Below are 24,464 nucleotides of genomic sequence, written 5' to 3'. Positions count from 1 at the left end.
CTGAAACTACAAATTAGTAGACATACGGTTATTAATTAAACATTGTAATAGATTAAATGTAAACATTAGTAGCCAAATTTTGTATATTATTGCCTAAACTGTTCTCATCACTACCTATACTATATATTTTTTTGCGTAAGCTGTATGCAAATGTACGTTAGATTAAGTTCTTAGTGTGTATAATAGTAATCAAAATGTACATATTAGTATATAAAATGTTTTTATCAGCAAAAAATTACATTTGAGTTAGTACACAAACTGTACATATTAGTGCCTAAACTGTATTAGTACCCAACTGCATATTCAGGTACATTCAATGTACACATCACTATGCAAACTGTATATATTGGCACCTAAACTCTATATTTTAGAAGAAGAATTTACATTTTAGTATCTTAAAGATATATATTTGTACCCAAGTTGTAATCAGTACCTGATTTAACTAAATTAGGCTAGGCTAAACTAAACTAACCTGAACCTAGCCCAACCCAAGTGAACTCAACTTAGGCTAACCCAAGTGAACTCAACTTACCTCAATTAAACTTAACTTAACTTAACTCAACTGAAATAACTCAACTAAACTCAACTCAAGTAAACTCAACTCAACAACTCAACCTTACAACTCAACTCAACATATTAACTCCAGTGAACTCAACTCAACACAAGTGAATTCAGCTCGAGTAAAGTGAACTCAACTCAAGTGAACTCAGTTCACTCAAGTGAACTCAACTCAACTCAACATATCAACTCAACAACTGAATTCAAGTGAACTAAACTTAACTATACTCAAGTGAACTCAACTCAACAACTCAACTCAATTGAACTAAACTCAACAGAAGTGACCTAAACTCAACACAAGTGAATTCAACTAAAGTGAACTCAAGTAAACTCAACTAAAGTGAACTCAAAGTGAACTTAACTAAAGTAAACTCAACTTAATTCAACTAAAGTGAACTCAACTCAACTAAAGGGAACTCAACTCAACTCAAGTGAACTAAACTAAAGGGAACTCAACAACTCCTCTCAAGTAAACTCAACAACTTAACTGAATTCAACTCAACACAAGTGGAATTAACTAAAGTGAACTCAACACAACTAAAGTGAACTCAACTCAACTAAAAGTGAACTAAAATAAACTCAACTAAAGTAAACTCAGCTAAAGTGAACTCAAACCAAGTAATGTAAACTCAACTGAACTAAACTCAACCAAACTAAAGTGAACTCAACTTAACTCAAGTTAACTCAACTCAACATAACTAAAGTGAACTAAACTCAACTAAAGGGAACTCAACTCAACTCAAGTGAACTCAACTAAATTGAACTCAACTCAACTCAAGTGAACTCAATTCATCGCAACAACTCAAGTGAACTCAATGCAATTGAATTCAGCTCAAGTAAAGTGAACTCAACTCAAGTAAACTCAGGCAACTCAAGTGAACTCAACAACTCAACTTAAGTGAACTAAACTTAACTATACTCAAGTGAACTCAACTCAACTCAATTCAACAAAAGTGAACTCAACTCAACTCAAGTGAACTCAAATAAAGAGAACTTAACTAAAGTGAACTCAACTCAATTCAACAAAAGTGAACTCAACTCAACTCAAGTGAACTCAACTAAAGTGGACTCAACTTAACAACTCCACTCAAGTAAACTCAACGACTCAACTCAAGTGAACTCAATTAAACTAAAATCAACTTAAGTGAACTCAACACAACTAAAGTGAACTCAACTCAATTAAAAGTGAACTAAAGTGAACTCAACTAAAGTGAACTCAACTCAACTAAAGTGAACTCAAAACAAGTAATGTAAACTCAACTGAACTAAACTCAACCAAACTAAAGTAAACTCAACTAAAGTGAACTTAAACCAAGTAATGTAAACTCAACTGCTCTAAAGTGAGCTCAACTCAACTCTAAAGGGAACTCAACTCAACTCAAGTAAAGTCAACTAAAGTGAACTCAAACCAAGTAATGTAAACTCAACTGCACTAAAGTGAGCTCAACTCAACTCTAAAGTGAACTCAACTCAACTCAAGTGAACGCAAGTGATTTCAACATAAGTAAAGTGAACTCAATTTATCTCAATAACTCAAGTGAACTCAATGCAAGTGAATTCAACTCAAGTAAAGTGATCTCAACTCCACTAAACTAGAGTGAACTCAAGTGAACAGCAAAAATTAACTCAACTCAAGTGAACTCAACTTAACAACTTCTCTCAAGTAAACTCAACTCAACAACACAACTAAAGTGAACTCAACTAAAAGTGAACTAAAGTTAACTCAACTCAACTAAAGTGAATTCAACTCAAGTGAACTCAGTTAAAGTTAACTCAACTCAACTCAAGTGAACTCAACTCAACTGAAGTGAACTCAACGTAGCCTAGCTTAGCTTCATAATAATGATACACTAAGGGCTAATTCATTACACTAAAATTTGAAACCATACATAGTAGATTGTGATTAGCAGAATAGATCTCTCCAGTTGCCAATTCAATGCTTTGTTTTCTTTGCCAAAACACAGAATTAATACACTTTGTTTAAATTGAGATCAATCACAGTATTAACTCTTTCCATTAAACCTGTACATATTAGTATGTCAATACTACGTTTTACTACCTGAAATTAGCACCTGAACTACAAAATAATAAAATTCAGGTTTTATCATTAAACTGTAGCAGTGGCCCAGTGGTTAGCACTGTTGCCTCACAGCAAGACGGTCACTGGTTTGAGCCCTGGCTGGGTCAATTGGCATTTCTCTGTGGAGTTTGCATGTTCTCACCATGTTGGCGTGGGTTTCCTCCGGGGGATCAGGTTTCCCCCAAAGTCCATGTGGTAAAGGTGAATTGAATAAACCATATTGGCCATAGTGTGTGTGTGAATAAGTGTGTATGGATGTTCCCAGTATTGTGCTGCAGCTGGAAAGGCATCCGCTGTGTAAAACAAGCTGGTGAAGTTGGTGGTGCATTCCGCTGTGGCGATCCCTGATGAATAAGGTGACTAAGCCAAAGGTGAATGAATGTATGAAAAATAGAAACCAAATGGTACGTTCTAGTGCCTTTAAGGAAGTATATCACCCGAGTGTACTTTTACCTGAAGTGTATAGGGACAGAAATTTTGTGAAAATATTAAAATGCATAACCTTACTAATCATACACAATAGTAAAAGTGTCTTGAAAACATTGGAAAGAATCCTACAGAATGAGCCTTCATTAATGCATCATCTGCCTCCTCAATTGTATTTTCATGAAAAGGAATACAAGTTTGTTGTTTCAGTGTCTACAGCGGTTTGCAAAAATCTGCCACATTTTTCAAATGAGTCAGGGCAGGACTGTAGCATTACTTAATTAATGAACTGAAGCATTTGTTTCAGTTTCTTTTTATGCCTTTGAGATATTTTTCACGCTCAACTGTTGTGACTTCTAAGTGAACAGAATGCAAGGACAAGGACAACAAAAGCATGTTAATGGTGGAGAAAAAGCATGACACAAATGCAACAATGCAGACACAAGAATGCTGAGAGAAAGAAAAACTTGACTACATTTATAAAATGAAAGGAAGAATACTGAAGCAGTTGAAAATATGAAATGAGAAATTAGGAGTGAAAAAAGAAGCACTGATGAAATGAAAGCAATGTTGATGACAAACATACACATAATATCAGATCAGAACATAATTATGGATTTTCAGATAACACGCTATTGGCATCATAACAGTTTACACTTCGAACTGAAGAGCTCCTTTACCTGAGGTGGAAAGGCAGATCAGCAGCAGGAAAACTGCAAGAGTATTCTGGAACTTCCATCTCCACCACCGACCACTGATGAACGAAATCCTGCCAATCAAATTTAGCAAATTAGGTTTCAAAACAAAACCACAATTCAATTTATTACTTACATGCTAATTTAGCAAAGTAGAATTATACAAATACCGTAATGACATTAGAGGTTTGGTTAAATGAACCACAGGATATATTTTGATGCAAGCGATGCTTTAAAAATGAATTTGATTTAAAAAAAAAAAAAAGTGAATATCATCTTGAACTGTTGTTGCATCTGGTTTTCTTAGTCACTGACTCAAAACACTTTAACTGGCATAAACTTTACGCATGAGCTTTTTTTCACCCTGCCTCACACACACAGGAGCACAATATCTTTATTCATGCGTCTATAATTTGAGAGAACTTTGAAGGTTTAAATGATGTATTTGAGGCATGGAACGATTTTATTTTTTATTTTTTCATGTCAGAACAGTGACCACAGCCATGCAAAAAACTGCCCTTACATAATGACTAATCACTCTCCCACGTCAGCCATAATAGGTTTGCTGAAAAAGATCACGGACGATGAGGTTTACAAAGGGTTTGCAAAGAACAGCTAAAAATGACAGGAAACCAGAGGCTGAAAAACTGCATTAGAGAGCCTTTCAGTGTGTTATCTAAAGTAGACTGTTGCACTTTTACAGTTTGGGCAGCGTTCATGCTAAAATTATACCTTAAACATGCATTGAAAAGCAAGTACTGCAAAAAGCAAAATCACTGTACATTAAAAGTGAGTGAGGAAGCTGCCCTAAAAATTAAGTTGACGTTACTTGCGTAGAGTTGTTGTGAATAAAGTGAGTACTTTATTCATTTCTTTTAATTTGAAGATACAAATGAAACAGCATCAAACGAAAAATAAATCTTTGCAGTCTTACCTAAATTAAAATTACTGTACAGTTTAAACTTCGCTAAATAATAATAAAATGGTGTATCAATATTCACAATATCATATTGTTAAATTATTATATTGTTGTTATATCCAGTTTTATGTTATATTTTGATACTTCTGTTATTGTGCAATGTTTAAACTTCACAGTAACTTTAATTTTTAGAAAAGATTGCAAAGATTTTTTTTTCATTTGATACTGAGCCTTTATTTGTCATTTATTGGAGATTTATAAAGCATACAAAGTGCTCAGATTAAGTCACAAAACTGGATGAAGTTGAGTTAATAAAGCATTTAACACACAAAGAACCTAAAAATGGCTCGTTTCCACTGAGTGGTACGGTACGGTTTGGTTTGGTACGCTTTTATGGCTGTTTTTAGTGTCAAAGAGCGTACCGAACTGAACCATCCCATACCACTTTTTTGGCACCCTTTCAAAAGGGTACCAAACACAAAAAAGGGTACAAAAAGGCGGAGCTAGACGCACAGCTTAACGATATTGTTTTACAGAGATACGTCATTCACTTACTTAACAAGCAAGAATGAAAACAAAAGAGCCGCCATGTTTAAAATACACAGCCGAGAGATCTTTTACAGCGTAATTACATATAATAACGAGCCATGGTCGACCCGGGCTTAAACAAACGTTGTCGTTGAGGTCACACTTTACAATAAGGTTCATTAGTTAATGTTAAGTAATGCAATTACTAACATGAACAAACAATGAACAATACATTTACCACAGTAGTTATTCATCTTAATAAACGTTAGTTAATGAAAATACAGTTGTTCATTGTTGGTTTCATGTTAACTCATGGTGCATTAACTTATGTTAACAAGCATAGACTTGAATATTAAAAATGCATTAGTAAATGTTCAATTATGATTAATAAATGCTGTACATGTGTTGTTCATGATTAGTTCATGTTAGTAAATGCATTAACTAATGAACCTTATTGTAAAGTGTTACCGTCGTTGACTTGATGAACAGCCACAATGCCATAAAAGAAGAGCAGGTTTACCCTGTGACTTATAGTTTTTACGAGCCAGTCTGAAGCGCAACAGTTTCGATTTCTTGCTTGCGATTGCCGCGCGTCTATATCTGAAATAACAAACTTCTTTAGCTGATGATAATAACGTGCGCTTGATTATTGACATGCTTTTGAAACCTGATCCTGTTAGAAACTGACAAATGCGGGAGTGAAGCGCGAAAAAACTAAGGAGAAGCCTGGAAAAAAGGAGCACATTATTTTGGAATCGAGAACAAACTGCCATGTTTAGCATTTATCATCACCTTTTCGACTAATAAGAACTCAGAATGATGGAATGACTCTCTAACAGAGGCTACATGTGCTACAGAAGATTACAGACACAGATGAGAGGTTTTCACAGACTGTAGGTTATATTTTGTGTAGTTTTTGAACCTAAAGAAGGACTAAATGTCTGTTGTGTGAAGTTTTTCTGTAGTTGGTAACATATCGGTGACTGTAAGGGTCTGTATGTGTTCATATATGTTGCAATTATTTATTTTATATAATTGCAGACGTTACATTAGGCTATTTCGCACTATCATTGATCTGCAGTTATAATCAAATCCTGTTCATAGAAAAGTTAGTAATAAACATTTATACACAAGTATTTATGTGTATAAAGCCTCTGTTTTGTGAGAAGTGCTTCTCATATGATATGTAAGCGACCCGTATGGCTTTACTGCAGACATTTTCTCAAGCGAAAATGAAGTCGACTGAAACTCTCTGTTATACACCACGCCCACCAAAAGGGTACCATTGGCAGTCGAAACGCAAGTCTGATAAAGGTGACCCGTACCGACCCGAACAGTACCGTACTGTACTAGTCAGAGGAAACGAGCCATAATATATGCCTGAATGATAAGAATTATAAATGTAATTTTAATAGTTTATTAATCATTTACTTCTGAATAATCTTTAAAAACCAGCAGATTCTCTTAAATAACTGGTTTTTAAATAATTTATACCTAATTTATTAATGAGAAATACTAATTAACAAAGTATGAAAATACAATCATTAAGCACATTATTTATGTGCTCATAAGTCAAAAAAACAGCATTTGTATCTGCTTAGTAATGTCTATTAATGTAAAATTAATGCTTAACAGATAATAAATACACTATTTGATAATGCTTAATAGATTATTCATTGTGTGTAATCATTATAAAGTTCCACTTAATAATTTCAAAGCAATTGGTTTACTCTGAGTAGAGTCAACTAATCACTTTAAAGACAGGTTTACTCACTTTTGTAAGTAAAATAACTGCTGTAAAAACTATGAGCTTAGTTGCTTTTTAAAGTAAAGTCAACTAATCAGTTTTTACAGTAGAAAAAGAGCATCAACATCATTAAAATAATCCGTAAAACAAAAAAGCAGTTTTGTTGCTAGACTTTTTGTATTAAAATATGGCCTAAATGTAAAACTGATTAGAAAATTTACAGTAAATTACCGTATATCATTGGTTTTCAATTCATACAGCGTTAAACGTCTACCCATTGTACTTTGGTCACAAAGAAAAAAAAGCCACCAAAAGCAGATGGTGGTCAACAGCATATCAGCAAGCATAGAAAAATACTAATATAGGGTGCTAAATGTCATTCACATATTGAACACCATAATAAGATAATAAACTTGACATTAAGAATTTGAATAAAACATTAGATGTAGCATCACACTCTAATGAACAAAGCAGATGAGAAAAAATAGTATTGTCAGAATTTTTTTATTTAAATATGGTCTAAACATAAGATTAATTTTAAAATTTACAGAAAATTACCGTATTTTATTGGTTTCACTTTATACAGTGTTGACGTAGCATCAACCCATTATACTTTGGTTACACAGACAAAATAAAAACACAACCACAAGCAGATCAGCTGGTCAACAGCATATCCGCAAGCATAGACAAATACTAATAGAAGGTGCTCACTGTCATTCACATATTGAATACCATTATGATACTAAACTTGACATTAAGTATTTTAATATAACATCAGATGTAACATAAAACCTTACTGAATAAAGCAGATGAGAAAAAAATAGTATTGTTAAAAAAAACATTAAAATTTAAATATCATGAAGGTAATTGATGAAAAGTTCATTTACGTTTATTCACTGTTCATTTTTACTGTAGTGTATTTTTACCAATTTTTACAGTGTAAAATAAATGCTTTTACCAACTCATTCCCCGTGCCATTTAAAGGGATAATTCATCAAAAATGTAGCTTATATCTTTAACCACTTAACTTCATATCTTGTGACTGTGTGTAATACAAAATAAGTTATTTTATGTCAATGGGGTGCAAATGTGTGCATTTTGTCCAGAGTAAACTACATGGACTAAAAATAAAGGGTTTTCAGCTTTAGAACAGCACACAGTTGAGTGTATTGCACCTTTTTAACCCTACAATACACAAAAGTTTTTCACACTTGAAGTAGTTAACTCTGGGTCATTATAAATCCTGTTTTTCTTCAGCCTTGTAAATCCCAAACCCATGAGCTAGCATCTTTATTTGCAACACTTCTTCAAATTACATACTGCTGACTGCTACTGATTGATTTTTGTTCCTAAACAAACTTTCCACATATTTAGGGGAAGAATAAAACACTGTCTTAACTCCAATTGTTACATTTTCCATCACTATTTTCCTTCCAAACACTGAAAAAACTGTTTTTAACACCCAGCGCTTCTCTGAGAGTGCATGTGAATAAGAAGCACGGACTGCATTGATTCCTAAACATCTAGTCATAACATAAATTTAGCAGAAAATCATTTTAAATGGCAAGTGTGGAAGTCACTTAATCCCTAGTTTAAAAATGGTGTTCAGAATGACAATAACACCGGGATAAGCTCAGTGTAAAAAGCCATATAAATGTTCTTATATGTCTAAAAAGAGGTTATAAAGCATATGTATATACATAAGAACATACTCCACAGCATATTAAAAGCATTGACCGCACACTGAAACCTGTTCAGAATGGATCACTGTGTTGGTACTTCAGATCTAAAATAATGGATTGTATGGAGCATTGCCCAGGTGTCCCTTGCTCTTATTCCTTCATAAAAAAAGACTGCGTTGTTCTAGCAAAAGTTTGTGATGCTATCAGTCTTCAACTTTGTTCTGAAAAGCAGCCAAAGCAGAACGAAACACTGGCTACCTGCTTGAACTGCACACACACACAAACCATTCATTGGCTCAGTTAAAGAAAGTTTTAGCGTGAACGTGTTTCTCTAAAACACTTACTAACATGACCACTAAACAGCGCTGTTTGAGTTTGTAACAGAGCTCTTCGAAATGAGCGACAAATTAATCTGGTTTATAACAATGTTATCCTTCTCTGTAACAATGAAGAAGATTACGGCTGAACGATTATACAAAAGGTCATTAGTAGATATTTTTTAAGATCTGTACAGATTAAAGTCACATTTAAAGGCTTAACTAGGTTAATTAGGTTAACTAGGCAGGTTAGGGTAATTGGGCAAGTTCTTGTATAACGATGGTTTGTTCTGTAGATTATCGAAAAAATTATATAGCTTAAAGGGGCTAATCATTTTGACCTAAAAATGGCTTTTAAAAAATTAAAAACTACTTTTATTCTAACCGAAATAACAAAGATAACACTTTCTTCAGAACAAAAAAAAAAAAAAAAATTAGACATACAGAGAAAATTTCCTTGCTTTGTTCAACATAATTTGGGAAATATTCAAAGGGGGGGGGGGGGGTAATTTTGACTTTAGCTGTACTTGCAGTTATCATGATTTACAAATTTACAACATTTGAGGCTATAAAAATAATAATAATAATAATAATAATAATAATAATAATAATAATAATAATAATAATAATAATAATAATAATTTATTCTTATAATCTAATGAGCTGAATTCCAACTAAATCAAGTGTTGGTGCAACCAATTGTAGAATTTAGGGCTACCAGTGTTCTCAAATGTTATAAGGAGTTTTTGCTACAGATTGCTTGCTTGCCTGTTGCAAAAACAACAGAGATTTAAAGGGATAGTTAACCTAAAATGAAAACTATTTCATCATCTACACTTCTTTATTTGTTTTTTGGAAAACAGATGTGGAAGTAAAACAAGTCCAAATACAGTGCTCAGCATAACTGAATACAGCCAATTTTGAAAATGAATATTTTTATCAATTTCTCGGTGAATATAGGCAATATATTTTGGTACATTTAAACAATACAGATTTATTAAACAGATATATTTATTAAAATAATATTTTAGTCACCAAATATATTTAGAAATTGAAGGATAATACAATTAAATTCAAGCAAAATATTGCAAAAACAAATTCCAACCTACAAAACTTTAACAATTTTTTTATTTTATTTTTGTAGCTTCTTTTGATTTTTCCTCTTTTGTAAATTTGTGTTTAATATTTTTCTATAAAATATACATTTGGGTGTACTAGTTTTTGGACTGTTTTCTATGTTTCTTTTAGATAAGCTCCAGATCTAGCTTCAGTACTGACAATTCTATAATGTATATGCACAAATTAATATTGTATATCTTCCTATTAAAAATATGAATATAAAAGATAGATTAGTGAGGGGTGTACAGCAAAGCAGTGTAATAATAGCGCATAATGACAAACATCAAGAAGAAAAGAAACAATGCAAAAGTATCACAAACTTGTCCCATACAACACGTCATCTTTATGCACAACTTTGCATTTATTAAACTCAAGATTTATCAAAATGCAACATTGCCAGATGGCAAAAAATGACAGCTGACTCAACAGATATATATTATACCTCAAAATAAAGCACATAGAATATATTGTGTTTCTATTGTTATCTTCTATTGTTGATTTCTCACTGTGTGTGTGTGTGTTGCTGGATGAGTTGGAATTAACTGTAATATCAAAAGAGTTTTATTAATGTAGTAGAGTACAAAAAAATGGAAGGGATTGTCTGAATATTTAATAAATAGCCTATTAAATTTGACCAAATTGTATTGCACAGCATGCCACTGTGTTGTCAAACATTTTTATAGAATAATGTTGGTCACTATTCACTGCAACTATAGGGCATAGTATGAGCAGAACTTTTTTAAATCTTATTTTGTGGTCTGAAACTGAAAAGAAAATTGGTGAGTGAACAGTATATTTTGAGTGAACTATTGCTTTATGATTTAGGGCTTGGTTTGAAATGGAAAAGCCAAACTCACTTTTAGTTCAAGATTTCTTTGTTTAGTTTTCTAAGGTAGCATTTTAGGAAGAAAAAAAAAACTAAAATATATAAACATCCCTAAAAGATATTCCTATGACATTCAGGTTGGCAGATTGTGTTCAATACCTTATAGAATAACAATTAAATTGTTCGGGCTCTAAATGGAAGCTTCGTTTAAAGAAGAAGCATTCAGATGTAGATTGTTTTAGAGTTTTTGGGGACTGTTTGTTGGGGCTAGAATAGGGTACACAGTATGCAGAACTGGTGCTTCTACTCATACTGATAAACTTCCGGTGAACGGTTGTGACTTTTTTGATTTATGTTCTTTTACAGCATTGATGTTGAAACGTAATTAATATATAATCAGTTAAATAGACTTCAGCATTCATTTAGTTGCTCAAGTGTAAAACGAGATGAAAAGCCGTTTACTTGCACTCGCTTGTCAGGATTTGCACACAAGAGCAGAAGCTTCATTAAATATACTGTGGTAAAATAAATGTTTATATTTTAAAGACATGGCGGGGAAAAATGTAATTTAATGCAGAGCGTCTTGTACATTCTGAGACCCACTTTATATCGCATATTAATCAGGCAGTGGAGATTGCTGATTTTTAAAGAAAACAGACCTTAAATGTGCCGATTTTGTAGCGACATACAGTTCAACGAAAGCGCTAGACTCAGGTTACTGACAAATTAAAAGTCTTTCCGTATACTTCTGCATATACCCTTTTGTATATGGTGTATGGGTTGTTGTAAAATGTAAAATGTTATTTGCTAGACCAAAAATTCCAAAACAACAACAGAGCATATATAATCAATCCATCTCAGATTAACCAATTGCACATATATGTACCTTTTCACCACACCACATGAAGATCTACTAAAGGAAATTGGATCTCACCAAACACATCTAAAATCTGCTTCCATGAAAGTAAGTTCTGGGGAATCAATATTTGAAGTTCATGGAAAACAAAAATTTCAGAGGGAAATGTTAACATCAGAAGACCTCATAAGTTATTCTGATGAGGACAAGATTTGTTTAATTGGGCATTGATTGTCTCCATTAGGATTAGGCTGATAAATGTTTTCATTATAACAAATGGAAGGAAAATTCCCTCCATTTGAGACCGAGTATTTTTTAATGAGATTATCGCGATGCTTCATTTGATACTATGGCTAATAACACCTAAGACTGTAGGCTTTTGTTGCCAAGACATGAAGTGTGTGAAGTTACAAGATCCTGCGTGAGGTCCTCAGATCTTCTTTCATTTCAACAAGGATTGTGGAAAGATAATAGAGATCTCTACGCCCAGCAAACAAAGCAGATTGGCGATGGCAAAATCAGCCAGGAGAAGAATAGAATTCATATTTTATTAACCATCCTCAACAGACGCATTCATTAGCTGGCCACAATGATACAATAAAATCCATTAATTAGGACACTATCCCTTTAAACAAGATCTTATTTAATAGGAATGCAAGTCAACACCCTGAAATAAATCATTGTTACAAATCATAATGTTACTACATATTTTTCAGCCCTAAACAAAGTCTCGCAGCATCTCTATAAGGTGGAGCACTTGTTGACACAGAATGAGGCCATTTATTTTGACCGCTATATAAAATTCATGTAATGCATGACATTACAGGACATATGAATTTTGTTCTGAAAGCATATGTAAATACTCATGAATGGAGCGACTACATGCAAGCAGCATAAAGAACTTGATTCATCAAGCCAAAATGAGTTGGAAAAGCAGAAACAGTCCCTTCTGGCATTCATAAGCCTTAGACTAAAAAATTATAATGAAAAATAATGAGATTTCATAATCAAATTTATCAAGCAATGAGTGTTGAATATGTATATTTTATAATATAAAAATATTATATTCAATAAATAAGTGTTAACAGAAATTGATTAAAACCTTAAGTGCTGCTATACTGTATATACAATATAAAACCATTACAATAGGATTGCAATTAGAGGTGACCTAAAAACAAGTCAACAACTTTGGAAATGTCACCACAACATGCAGGTAAACTAGATATTTATCATCCATTATTTTTTTCTCACACATAAGAGAAAAAAAAAACTTATAAACTACGTCACTGTTGTACCTTAAACTCATGTAAACAGTCGGGCATCAAATGTCTCTGATGCCCAAAATCGCTGTGTAGGCAGGCAGCTCACTATAGTTTAGAGACACCTTTCTGTGGGAGCTATAATTTAAAGGTTGACATTTTAAGCACTATTCAGTTGTTTACCGTTTTATTTGCGGTCATCTAAAAGTCCAAAAAGCAATTCATCTGCCCACCAACATTGTAACGTGACACCCATTCTTTTGGGCCATGGATATGTCACTGTTGTTGGTAAAATAAGTAAGGAACATAAAATAAAAAACACAACAGAATATGAACAATATGCCAATAACACAAACAAACAACTGTAGTCATATTGTTGATTACTTATAGTGAAAATACCTTTAAAAGTTCTCAAATGTTATAGAGATTTTTTATTTTTTTATTTTACGGATAATTTGAATACGATAATACAATTTTGTTCACTTATATACAAAGAACACAAATCTCTTATGATTTAGCCTAACTCGACTTTCAAAAAAAAAAGAAGAATAAAAATAAATAATTAAATAACCAGGGCGCTTTATTGACGTCGAAAGTTAAACAGAGTTTATTTGTTTACTGCAGATTTACTTCGAATATCACTAATTAGAAGTTTAAACAGTGACTTACATTGTTTCATTGAAGCTCGTCTGCTTGAAGCATGATATCTCTTCTGTTTGAACAACTTGAGAGAAGTTTGAGCGTCAGTCAGTCACTTCACCGTCAATTTACACGAGCCTCTCCACAGCTCAGCTAAAACACACCATCATCTTCTTTATCATCATCGCAGATATTCTGAAATCAATTAAATGTCGGTTTTTTGACAGATGAACCTGCGCTCCAGGCAGACAGATGCTGGGTTAAGCGTTAACAAGAGTTTACTAGACAATACTGCGCTTGTCCAACCGCTGGAGGCAGTTCTGACTGGAGCCCCACCCTTCAGCAGAGAAATCCCGAGGAGACCCCCAAAAAGAAGACAAGTAGGTTAAACAGTTAAACACCAATTCTTCACAATAGTTTGTCATATTTACATCTATGAACATTTCTTAAGCATTGTTCCTAGCAGTAAATGAGATAAACAAAAGTCTTTGTCGCGCCAAACGGCGGATAGAAATGTAGCCAGTTAAAAGTAACATGTGATTATGTATAATTATGTTTATTTACAAACAGACCTACACATGTAATTTATACATGTTTTAACAAAAAATAAACAATGTATGTGTGAACAATAGGCATATATATATATATATATATATATATAATATATATATATATATATATATATATATATATATATATATATATATATATATATATATATATATATATATAATATATATATATATATATATATATATATAATGTGTATATATATATATATATATATATATATATATATATATATATATAAAATGTATATATATATATATATATATATATATATATAAAATGTATATATATATATATATATAAAATGTATATATATATATATATATATATATATATATATATATATATATATATATATATATATATATATAAATAATAGGATTATATACAGCATAAATGAGTACACCCTATTTTGATATGAACAAAACATACGAACAGTTTGAACAGTGACAATATGAACGAACAACATGAACAGTTGTATCCAGTTTTCAGTGAATATGGGGAATATATAAAAAGTTTAGATACAAAAAACTCTAAGTGCCGTGTAAAATTTCTATCAAAAATCATTAGAAATTTTATCAGCCTCCTTTGTTTATGTTGAGATATTTTACTTTAAAGACCAGGAAGATAACTTATTCTTTCCCATAAAAGTAATATTACTGAACATACCCACAGGAGCCTGATAAAAATGCTCAGTTTAGAGGAAAATTTCAGACGGGATTTAGAGGTTTTTGCATCTGAACTCTTCACATATTGGTGCATTTGAACAAAACAGATTTATTAAAGAGATATATTTATTAAAAATAATATTTTGTCACAAAACATCTTTAGAAATGGAAAGATATTGCAAAAAATAATAATAATAAATATTTACAAACTACAACATTTTAACAAAACTGTATATATTTTTGCTTCTCTTGATTTTTGCTATTTTTGAAAAATGTATTTAATATTTTCCCCTAACATATAAATTTGGGCTACTCATTTTTGAACCATTATTGTAAGTTGTTTTGTTAGATTAGCCTTAGATCTGGCTTCAGTACTGAATAAACTAATGAATTTGCAAAAATAGAATATTGTAATGCATCCTTTAGAAAACATTAGTTTAAATGAGATATTGGTGGGGGAGGGGGGGTGTACACAAACACACACAAAATATTATATCATAATCGTGTATTAAAATACTTTTTTCTATTGTGTGCTATTTATTTTTGTTCATGCTTAAAAATAAAATAACTACATTTCTAAATAGTGCTTATGCAAAATCAAATATTTATTTATATACTTACATTTAAATATGCATGTCTGCAAGTGTAGAGAGAAACAGAGAACAGATAGGCTATTAATAAAACATTAGCTTTTTTGCTTATAAGAGAGTTTAGGATCAGTAAGATGTTTGAGTCTAATTTAAAACAAGCCTATCCTGCTCACCAAAGCTGCATTTCTTTTATTAAATATTGTGAAATGTTATTACACTATAAAATAACTGTTCAAAAGTAGTTTATAATTTAATTTAATCATTTATTCCAGTGATTTTAAAGATTAAATTTTAGCTTCATTACTCCAGTCTTCAGTCACATGATCCTTCAGAAATCACTCTAATAATAATTAATATTATTATTATCAATATTATTCATGGTAATAGTAATAAAAGCAAAATAAATAAATAAAAATAAATGAAAAAAATAAAACCCTAAAAGTTTGACCGATAGTGTAGCTTGTGCTTAAATTTTAAATGACACAATTCCACCACTAACCAATATGCAAAAATATAATTAATATGATGAAAGTACCTTTTGTAATTAGTTTTTCTGTTAGATTTATAAAGAAAATGAAAACAACATACTGTAAACATTTGCTATAATTCCATGAAAAACAAACTAGTCAAAGACTTGTATGCACTGTTTTGTCCTCATTAAGCCATGCTAGCTGCTTTGTTTTCAACGTCAGAGAAGATCTTCCAGTTAGATAGCTCCTAAGTCGGATAGCTGAATTTGCATGTACCTCTGATATTTACATTACAACATTCAGGTCAAATAGCATGCTCGACAGAAATCTCAGGTTATGTAGCTGTTTACAAGCCTGTGAGCTGGTAGATAAATGATAATAGCACACATTTATTCAGATGAAAATCTGCCTTTTTGTTTTTCGTCCCTGTTGAGGATTGTTTTGGTTTTGATCTATTGTGGGTGTGAGAAGCCATGCACAATAACATGGACATTTATTACAGGCTAGCTTCATTTATGTGTTTTGTTTAGCGTTGAGATTTACAGCCACGGTGACGTTTTATCACCAGAACACAGGAACTTGGATGAAGATTTTGAATGTAAAACAACTTAAGTGCCAGAAATTACAATTTGGACGATCCTTCCAGATGCTTAGCTCTTCACAAATTACTCAATTATTCTGCTCGATAGCCAATATAAATGTTAATGATAATCCTGCATTTGCAATGGAGAAAAAATAAAATAAAGAAAAAGAAATAGAGAAAAAAAGGTGAGCTTTCTCGATTCCCACAGAACAGATAGCGATCAAGTAATAAACGTTATCTCTTTGAGCGTCTAAGTCAATACCTTAAACACACGTTAAACACTAAAGAGGGATTACAAGTCACAAAATCCCCCAGGTTAATTTTTAAAAGTTAAATGACAAAATGTTATGGTCATTGTGGTTTATTCCTGTTGTGGTGTAAATGCATATGCAAGATGGATTGCATCTGAAGCACTAAACTGCTTTGTAAATTCACTTGAGCCAATTAAAGCAGAGTATAAGGGAGCGAAACGGAAAATAATCACTGGTGATGTTCATCATTTGCATCCACAATGATGCAGGAAAGGATTCAGGCAAATGCATGCAGTGATAAAGCTCAGTCTGCTTCCAGATAAATCAAAAGCCTTTTCTATTACACTTCAGGCAATACTGTGGTAAAAGGAAAACTGGCACTGCTAATTCAATGTAGGAATCAGAGATTTGAGAAGAAAACAACAGGGATTTGCAGATTACTTTTTTTATTTTATTTTCACATTTTATTAGCTTAAAATGTCAATATGCGGTATTAGTTAACAAAACTATTTTAAATAAAGATTCAACATTACTTAATCCTAATTAATCAATGTGTTTCATTGTTTACATATTTGTATTGCCAATGAAACTGACTGTTCTAAAACATAGATGTTATTTAACACTAATATTTAAATGAAAAAAAACGTAACTTTTAAAAAATTTTTACTTAATATTTTATATTAAGTTAAAATAATAATAATAGATAATAAAAAATAATAGATTTATTCATGAAATGGTCTCTTTTTTTAAGAATTCTTATTAACAAATAACATAAATATAGGTCACCTGGAGGAAAAAAAAAAAAAAAAATATATATATATATATATATATATATATATATATATATATATACTCCAGCATTTACTCATGCTGTTCCAAGCCCAGAAGACTTTCTCATTGTTTAAAACGGAATCTAATAAGACATTAAATAAATCAAATTCAAAAATATATTTTTTCCACACAACAATTTGCATAAAATTGGGATTAAAGCTATCAAATAACGTTTCAACAGATATGCTTAAATCTTTCAGGTTGTATTCATTTTCTTAAAATTAATTTAAATTTTCAAAAGTCTTATGGGTGTGGAAGGACATGAGGGTGAATAAATTGATTAACCATCATGATTATATTAGCATCCTGTCTTTTCCTTCATTCTGTATATTCAAGATCATTAGAAGTTTTATGAAATAATAATGTGACTGCTGCTGAGACCTGAAATGCAAAATGCTGTAGAGAGTTTTGCTTTTACATTTTACATTGCATTTACAGAATTCACATAAAACCTATTATTTTCACCTCTCTTTATGAAAAAATGTTTGGGCATCTGAAAGTCATGTGCATGTTATAATCACTAAAACAGTTTAATGGAATATTTCACAGTATTTCATACAAACATAATTTTTCTTCTGGAGAAAGTCATTTATTGTCGTTTTTTTTTTTTTTTTTTGGGGGCTGGAATAAAAGAAGTTTTTTTTATTTTTTTATTTTTCAAGGTCAATATTTTCAGTCCCCTTAAAAAATAGTTTTGCCCAAGTGGCTATAGAACTACCCACTGTTGTCCTATGACTTGCTTAATTAACCTAATGCACTTTTAGACATACTGGCAAAGACAAAGGAGATTAGTTAAACTATTATGTTTAAAATAGAGTTGAAAATGTTAAACAGCACTACTTCTTTAATAATTAAAAGTTCACAGGAGGGTTAATAAGTTTGACTTTAAGTGTATACACTGCCCGGCCACTTTACCCGATTACAAATTGGCATTAACGAGCAGTTGGACTGTTGTACCTAATAAAGTGGCCGGTGAGTATATTTTACTTAAACAAATAACTATACAAAAATCTGTAATTTTACACTACCACCCCAACTGCAACAGAGATAGAAATCAATACACACCTTATTGATGATGCATAACAATGCACACAATAAAGGAACTCCTCCATGTGGTCGTTCCTGTAAGAGTGCGATGGAATGTGAACAGCATAATGAATTAACTCCTCATTATGTACAATATACTGGTCAAGTTCATTGATGCATATGACTGACTAGGTAAAATTGCCAAATATATTATAATATGCTAACTGCGCTACCTTTAAGTACCCCCCCATATTTCAATCTTGTAGAAATCTTACCTTCTTGTACTGCCACCTGAAACATAAACATTTTATTCAGACTCGAGCATTTATCAAAGGTAAAATCAACAGAAGAAAATGCCTGAAAGCCTTTGTAATTTATTTTAGCCAAATTCCATGAATATCCAATTGATTTGGCTTTTAATTGATAGTGTTTTTCCCTTTTGTACAGAAGCCAGTTAACACTCTTATAAACCTCAATTATGCATTCAGGACATACATCTTAGTTGTGTCAAATCCTATTTGTAGACTTAAAGTAATATAAATCAGATTTTTCTTTTGCATACATATAGTTCCTGCAAAAGTGAAGTTAAGCATGATGAAATAGCATGCACAATTCAATGCACGTTAATACCAGGTGAACAGGATAATCCACTTCAGCTGACCACTTGTGCTGCAATCATTAAAAATGCACAATGGCCACTTCTCACATTTACGGGTTTCTTAGTAGCGGAAGACGTCATAGATGGGTAAACTTGTAGCAGAGTGAATTGGAGAGAACAACAAATATATATTTAGGTAGGCTGTGGCGTTGACATGATGCTCAATTAGCACTAATGGGCCCAAAGTGTGCCAAGAGATAACCCCCACACCATTACACAACCACCACCAGCCTGAACAGTTGGTACAGTGCAGAATGGATCCATGCTTTCATGTTGTTGACACCAACCTCTGACCCTACTATTCAAATGTCACAGTAGAAATCAAGACTCATCAAGCTAAGCAATGTTATTCCAATCTTCTGTTGTCAAATTTTGGTGAGCTTGAGTGAATTCTTGCCTGTTTCCTGTTCTTAGCCGACAGATGTGGTCTTTTGCCGCTGTAGCCCATCCGCCTCAAGGTTTCATGTGTTGTGCTTTTAGAGATGCTCTTCTGCACAACTCAGTTGTATCGAGTGGTTATTTGTCTTACTGTTGGCTTTCTATCAGCTTGAACCAGTCTGGGCATTCTCCACTTTTATCAACAAGGCATTTGCGCCAACATAACTCTTGCTCACTAGATATTTTCTCTTTTTTGGATCCCAGTATATCAGCAGTTTCTGAAATACTCAGACCAGCCCATCTGGCACCAACAACCATGCCACAATCAAAGTCACTTAAATCACCTTTCTTCTTCTTCTGATGCTTGGTTTGAACTTCAGCAGATCGTCTTAACCATGTCTACAAGCCTAAATGCATTGAGTTGCTGTAATGTGAATGACTTAGTCAATAGAAACGAGCAGTTGTACCTAATAAAGTGGCCGGTGAGCGTAAACACATATAAATTGATGTTTAAAAAAAAAAAATCTAAATATTAAAAACTTTTAAGGATCAAATATGCTGATGACTGTTAACAGTCATATCAAACAGTCTCGTGAAAAGGGTCTATGGCACCAGATCCCAAACAGAAGCCATCTTTACTATCAGTATCATGACTGGTACAATTTAACGTTTTACTACCAAAAGCTAAAATTATTTTTAAAACGATTAAAAAAAAAAAAAAAAAACATGGACAGCAAATGCCAAAAACAGTGGATCAAAAAAAGGTTTATTCTTGATCATAATAAGATCTGAAAACTAACAGAATCCTTCCACCTGAAGCATATACAGAGAAGCAAACGGAAAGTAGTAAAAGTAGTTAAGGTCATAAAGTCTCCAATGCTCCTGTTTCACAGAGCCTGAGGTGAGATTAGAGTTTTTGTTTAAGAGACATCTTCAGACGGGCTGTCATGTCTATGCATATCTAACCCAATTTTTGTCAAGGCCAGAAAAAAAGCAAACACCCAAACCATAAATATGTATGAACTCCTCAGAATGTAAGAAGATTTTTTACACATGCACCTGACTTTTGTGTGTGTGTGTGTGTTGCATCTTTATCTCATGGGTGTAGTAATGAATAACTATTGACATCTAATATGTGAGAAACAGATGTTGTATTGAGTGATGTGGGGGTGTCTTCTTTTTGATTCAGGCAAGACTGGGGGAAATGGCTCTTTTTCAGTTTCTCTGAGCCAGATCTCTGATAAAGTGGTGTTAAGGGGACGGCACAATGCTCTCATTCTTTGCCAGTGGTGAGTAGCTTCAGGGCCTTCTGCAGATTCTGGACGGCGGTGCCCACGTCCTCATATTGCAGTGCGCTGCCTGCGTATTTACAGTATTTCTGAGCCCGAGTGAAGTCTTCTGGTGTGAGCCGCACGTCACCTGCAAAGAAAAAAAAGTGTTCACTGTTTGTATGTAATGTGAAAGCATTTTAAATAAAGCCTAATTGCGTGTGTGTGTGTGTGTGTGTGTGAACAATGCACTTCGACAATTGTAGTTTGCACCACACTCCTACTCAGTTTTGTTTCACTTGGTACTTTAATCTGTTCGACTGCTAATACAAGCAAGTAGTGAACTGTAAAATAAATGTTAGGAACAATCTGTGTTGGGACAACATGAAGCTTATTAGTTTTTACAAATTTAAGTGGATTAAACATAAAAAAATTAAGTTGTCCACCCCCCCCCCCCCCCAAAAAAAACAAGAATTGTGTTTTTTAGCTCATTTTTAAATAGGTACTTTAAACAAACAGCAAGCGTAATTTTTTGAGTCATATCCAAACTCATATGAACATTTGTATTTTGATGTTTACATTCATGAGGAAACAAACATAAATGTTTAGGCTCAAAGTCTTCCTCAGTGTGTAGAGTAATTAAATCCCACCATCGTCTTTTTAAATAAGTAATTTAGTTGACATCATCATTAATTACCCTGCATTCAATTATTAAAAAACATTGATTGTTTTGATTTAAATAATGGACAATTTTCATCTCATAAAGACAATATAATATTCACTTACACAATACATTATTTCCATAATAAAAAAAAGATGGATTATTTAAAAATGAACTTTAAAAATATATATATTTCTGCGGCTTGTTCAAAAAAAAAAAAAAAAAAAAAAAAAACGTAATTGTTTCATGTTCAATCCATTTAAATTTGTCAAGAAATTACGTTTAAACTTAATCTATTTGTGTTGGGACAACATGAAGGAATTTTGTAGAACCCAGCATTTTTTTACACTGTACATCTTTATATAACTGAAACAGACAACAATAACCAGACTTAAATACAATAAAGTATTATTAAACACAATAACATTTTGTATAATGGATGTGCAATTTCTTATGACAAGTGAAAACTGTCCAGTAGTTAAAAACCAAGCAATTTTTTTATTAACTATTTGCAAAAGAACATTCGTTTGACTGTAAACAATGTACTGTATCTGTGATACAATGCATGTCCTGAGCGTTAAGAATGTATATACTGTACATTTTTGTGCATTAATAACAGATCATATATATAAGGAGTGGGCAAACTCGGTCCTGAAGGGCCGGTGTCCTGCATAGTTAAGCTGCAACACTAATCATACACACCTGAAAATGCTAATCAGTGTCTTTGTTTAAGATCACTAGAAATCTATAAGCAGGTGTGTGTGATTAAAGTTGGAGCTAAACTGTGCAGGACATCGGCCCTCCAGGACCGAGTTTGCCCACCCCAGGTATATAATAAAACATAATTTAAATGATCTTTACCTTGATTACAAATCTCATACATCAAAACCTTACTAGCAAACTAATTTGCTTTATAGAGCCGAGTAGCATAATTGTACCTGCGGTTTACACAAATCGATGTGTGAAAGTTAAACAAACACTGAAGATAAATCAATCGATAAAGTCAATGTTTTTTCTGGCATCTTGTCAGACTAGTTTTATCTATGTCACTATATTTATATATCTCTATGTCTCTATTTTTCTCTATAAGTTGCGTAGGTATTTTTGTAGGAACAATAACTTGTCAAAATAAAAATCAATAAATAATAGATTTTTTAAGTCGAAGTAATCAATTTGTCAAAATAATCAAATTTACTATCGATTCAAAATACTGTAATAAAAATCACCAAAAGAAGTCAAAATAACCTATTAAATTTTTTTATGCCGAAAATCATTTATTAAAATCAAGTATTAAGTAAAGACCATATTCCATGAGGACATTTTGTTGATTTCCTGTTATAAACAAATCAAAACCTCACTATAAGCACTAAAAGCACAACTTGCAAAACTTTAAATTTAATATTTTCTCAATTTTTAGATTCTCCAATTTTCCAATAGTTGCATATTGTCCTGCAAAATAATGGAAAGCTTATTTATTCATGTATAAATCTTTTTTTTTTTTTTTTTTTTTTTTTTAATTAACCCTGGTTTTGTGATTCAGGGTCACAATTTAGTGCCATTTTGGACCAACAGTTTGAATGGATTTGAAAACTTAGAAGATATATTGTATCTCAATGGGACTGGTTAAATAAGTAATTAAATAAGTAATGAGACCTGGTTAAATGAGTAAATAAAAAAAACTAAATCATGCATCTGAAAGCTTTCAAAGGAGTTCATTCAATCATTCATTGATTTTCCTTTGGCTTAGTCCTTTTATTCATCATGGGTTGCCACATCGGAATGATCCCTCAACTTATCCAGCATATGTTTTACACAGCGGAAGCCCTTAAAGCTGAAACCCAATACTGGGAAACATCCAATCACAAACATACACTACGGCCAATTTAGATTATTCAATTCACCTATATGTGCATGTCTTTGGATTGTGAGGGAAATCAGAGCACCAGAAATGCCAATTGACCCAGCCGAGACTCAAGCCAGCAACCTTCTTGCTTTAAGGCAACAGTGCTAACCACGGAGCCACCGTGTCGCCCTCAAAGGAGTTTAGTGGCTTAAAAAGATTTGAGAACAAAGACAATCAAAAGTGGGCAAATTTCTTTCTACTGGAGTTATAGATGAAGCACTCTAGAAGCTCTGTGTAATCTAGCTGTGTAGTATACAATATGATAGTTACACATTTACATTTAGTGATTTAGCAGACGCTTTTGTCCAAACAACTTACAAATGAGTATGTTTGTGTTAAATTATCTCAATGGATTGTTCCAATTCATGAGTTTCCTTTTAGTGTTGAACACAAGAGGTGATATTTTAAAGACATTACCCTTTGACTTCCTAGTAAATGATTATCGTCATCTATTTAGTCAGCAACATTCTTAAAAATCCTTCTTCCAACAAGTTGAATGAAAGCAAGAAGGATTTAAGAAAAATCAGTCCTGTGATTTCTGTCCAATCAAATCGCATCATAATGAACTACCTCAAGACATGGGCGATTTATAATTGCAGCAAACTGTTTGGAAGACGGATGTTTATTGTATGACTGAATTGGCTTTAAACACTCAGCAAGCACAAGGCGTCAACATGACGTCAGATTAACGTTGCATCCCAATGTCATGGGGATGTTCCATTTTGTTTTATAATGAAAATCGGGTTGACGTCAGACCTCATCATCAAGCCGACGTCAGGGTCCAACGGTCAACCTGAAATCAACCAAATATCAAGGTCTAATGACATTACAGCTTGGCGTTGTGTGGATGTTACCACTAAGACGTCTATCAGATGTCAGTTGGATTTTGGTTGCCACACCTGACGAATTAATGTCAGTATTTTACATTGGTTTAAGATGTTGGCTCGACATTGGAT

General features: G+C 32.5%; 2 protein-coding genes across 48 annotated transcripts in view; both read right to left on the bottom strand.

The window, feature by feature from the left end:
- Positions 1 to 13,934, bottom strand: part of adgrg6 (adhesion G protein-coupled receptor G6) — an 87,353-nt gene extending 73,419 nt beyond the window's left edge. For 44 of the 46 annotated variants that reach the window (XM_073932790.1, XM_073932792.1, XM_068215490.1 and 41 more), the window contains exons 1-2: positions 13,682 to 13,934; positions 3,745 to 3,833 (exon numbers count right to left, since the gene is read on the bottom strand). In XM_073932790.1, coding sequence (XP_073788891.1) covers positions 3,745 to 3,833; positions 13,682 to 13,683 — 91 coding nt within the window. In that variant the 5' untranslated portion in view covers positions 13,684 to 13,934. 46 annotated transcript variants of the gene reach the window in all.
- Positions 13,935 to 20,421: 6,487 nt separating this feature from the next.
- vta1 (vesicle (multivesicular body) trafficking 1) overlaps positions 20,422 to 24,464 on the bottom strand; it is a 76,117-nt gene continuing 72,074 nt past the window's right edge. Inside the window, 1 exon segment of one of the 2 annotated variants that reach the window (NM_213140.1) lies at positions 20,422 to 21,095. In NM_213140.1, the coding sequence (NP_998305.1) occupies positions 20,950 to 21,095 (146 nt within the window). In that variant the 3' untranslated portion in view covers positions 20,422 to 20,949. 2 annotated transcript variants of the gene reach the window in all.

Source organism: Danio rerio, chromosome 20, assembly GCF_049306965.1.
Source record: "Danio rerio strain Tuebingen ecotype United States chromosome 20, GRCz12tu, whole genome shotgun sequence".
Taxonomy (NCBI): domain Eukaryota; kingdom Metazoa; phylum Chordata; class Actinopteri; order Cypriniformes; family Danionidae; genus Danio; species Danio rerio.
The sequence above is the reverse complement of the archived record's forward strand: the minus strand, read 5'-3'. Positions and strand labels throughout refer to the sequence as shown.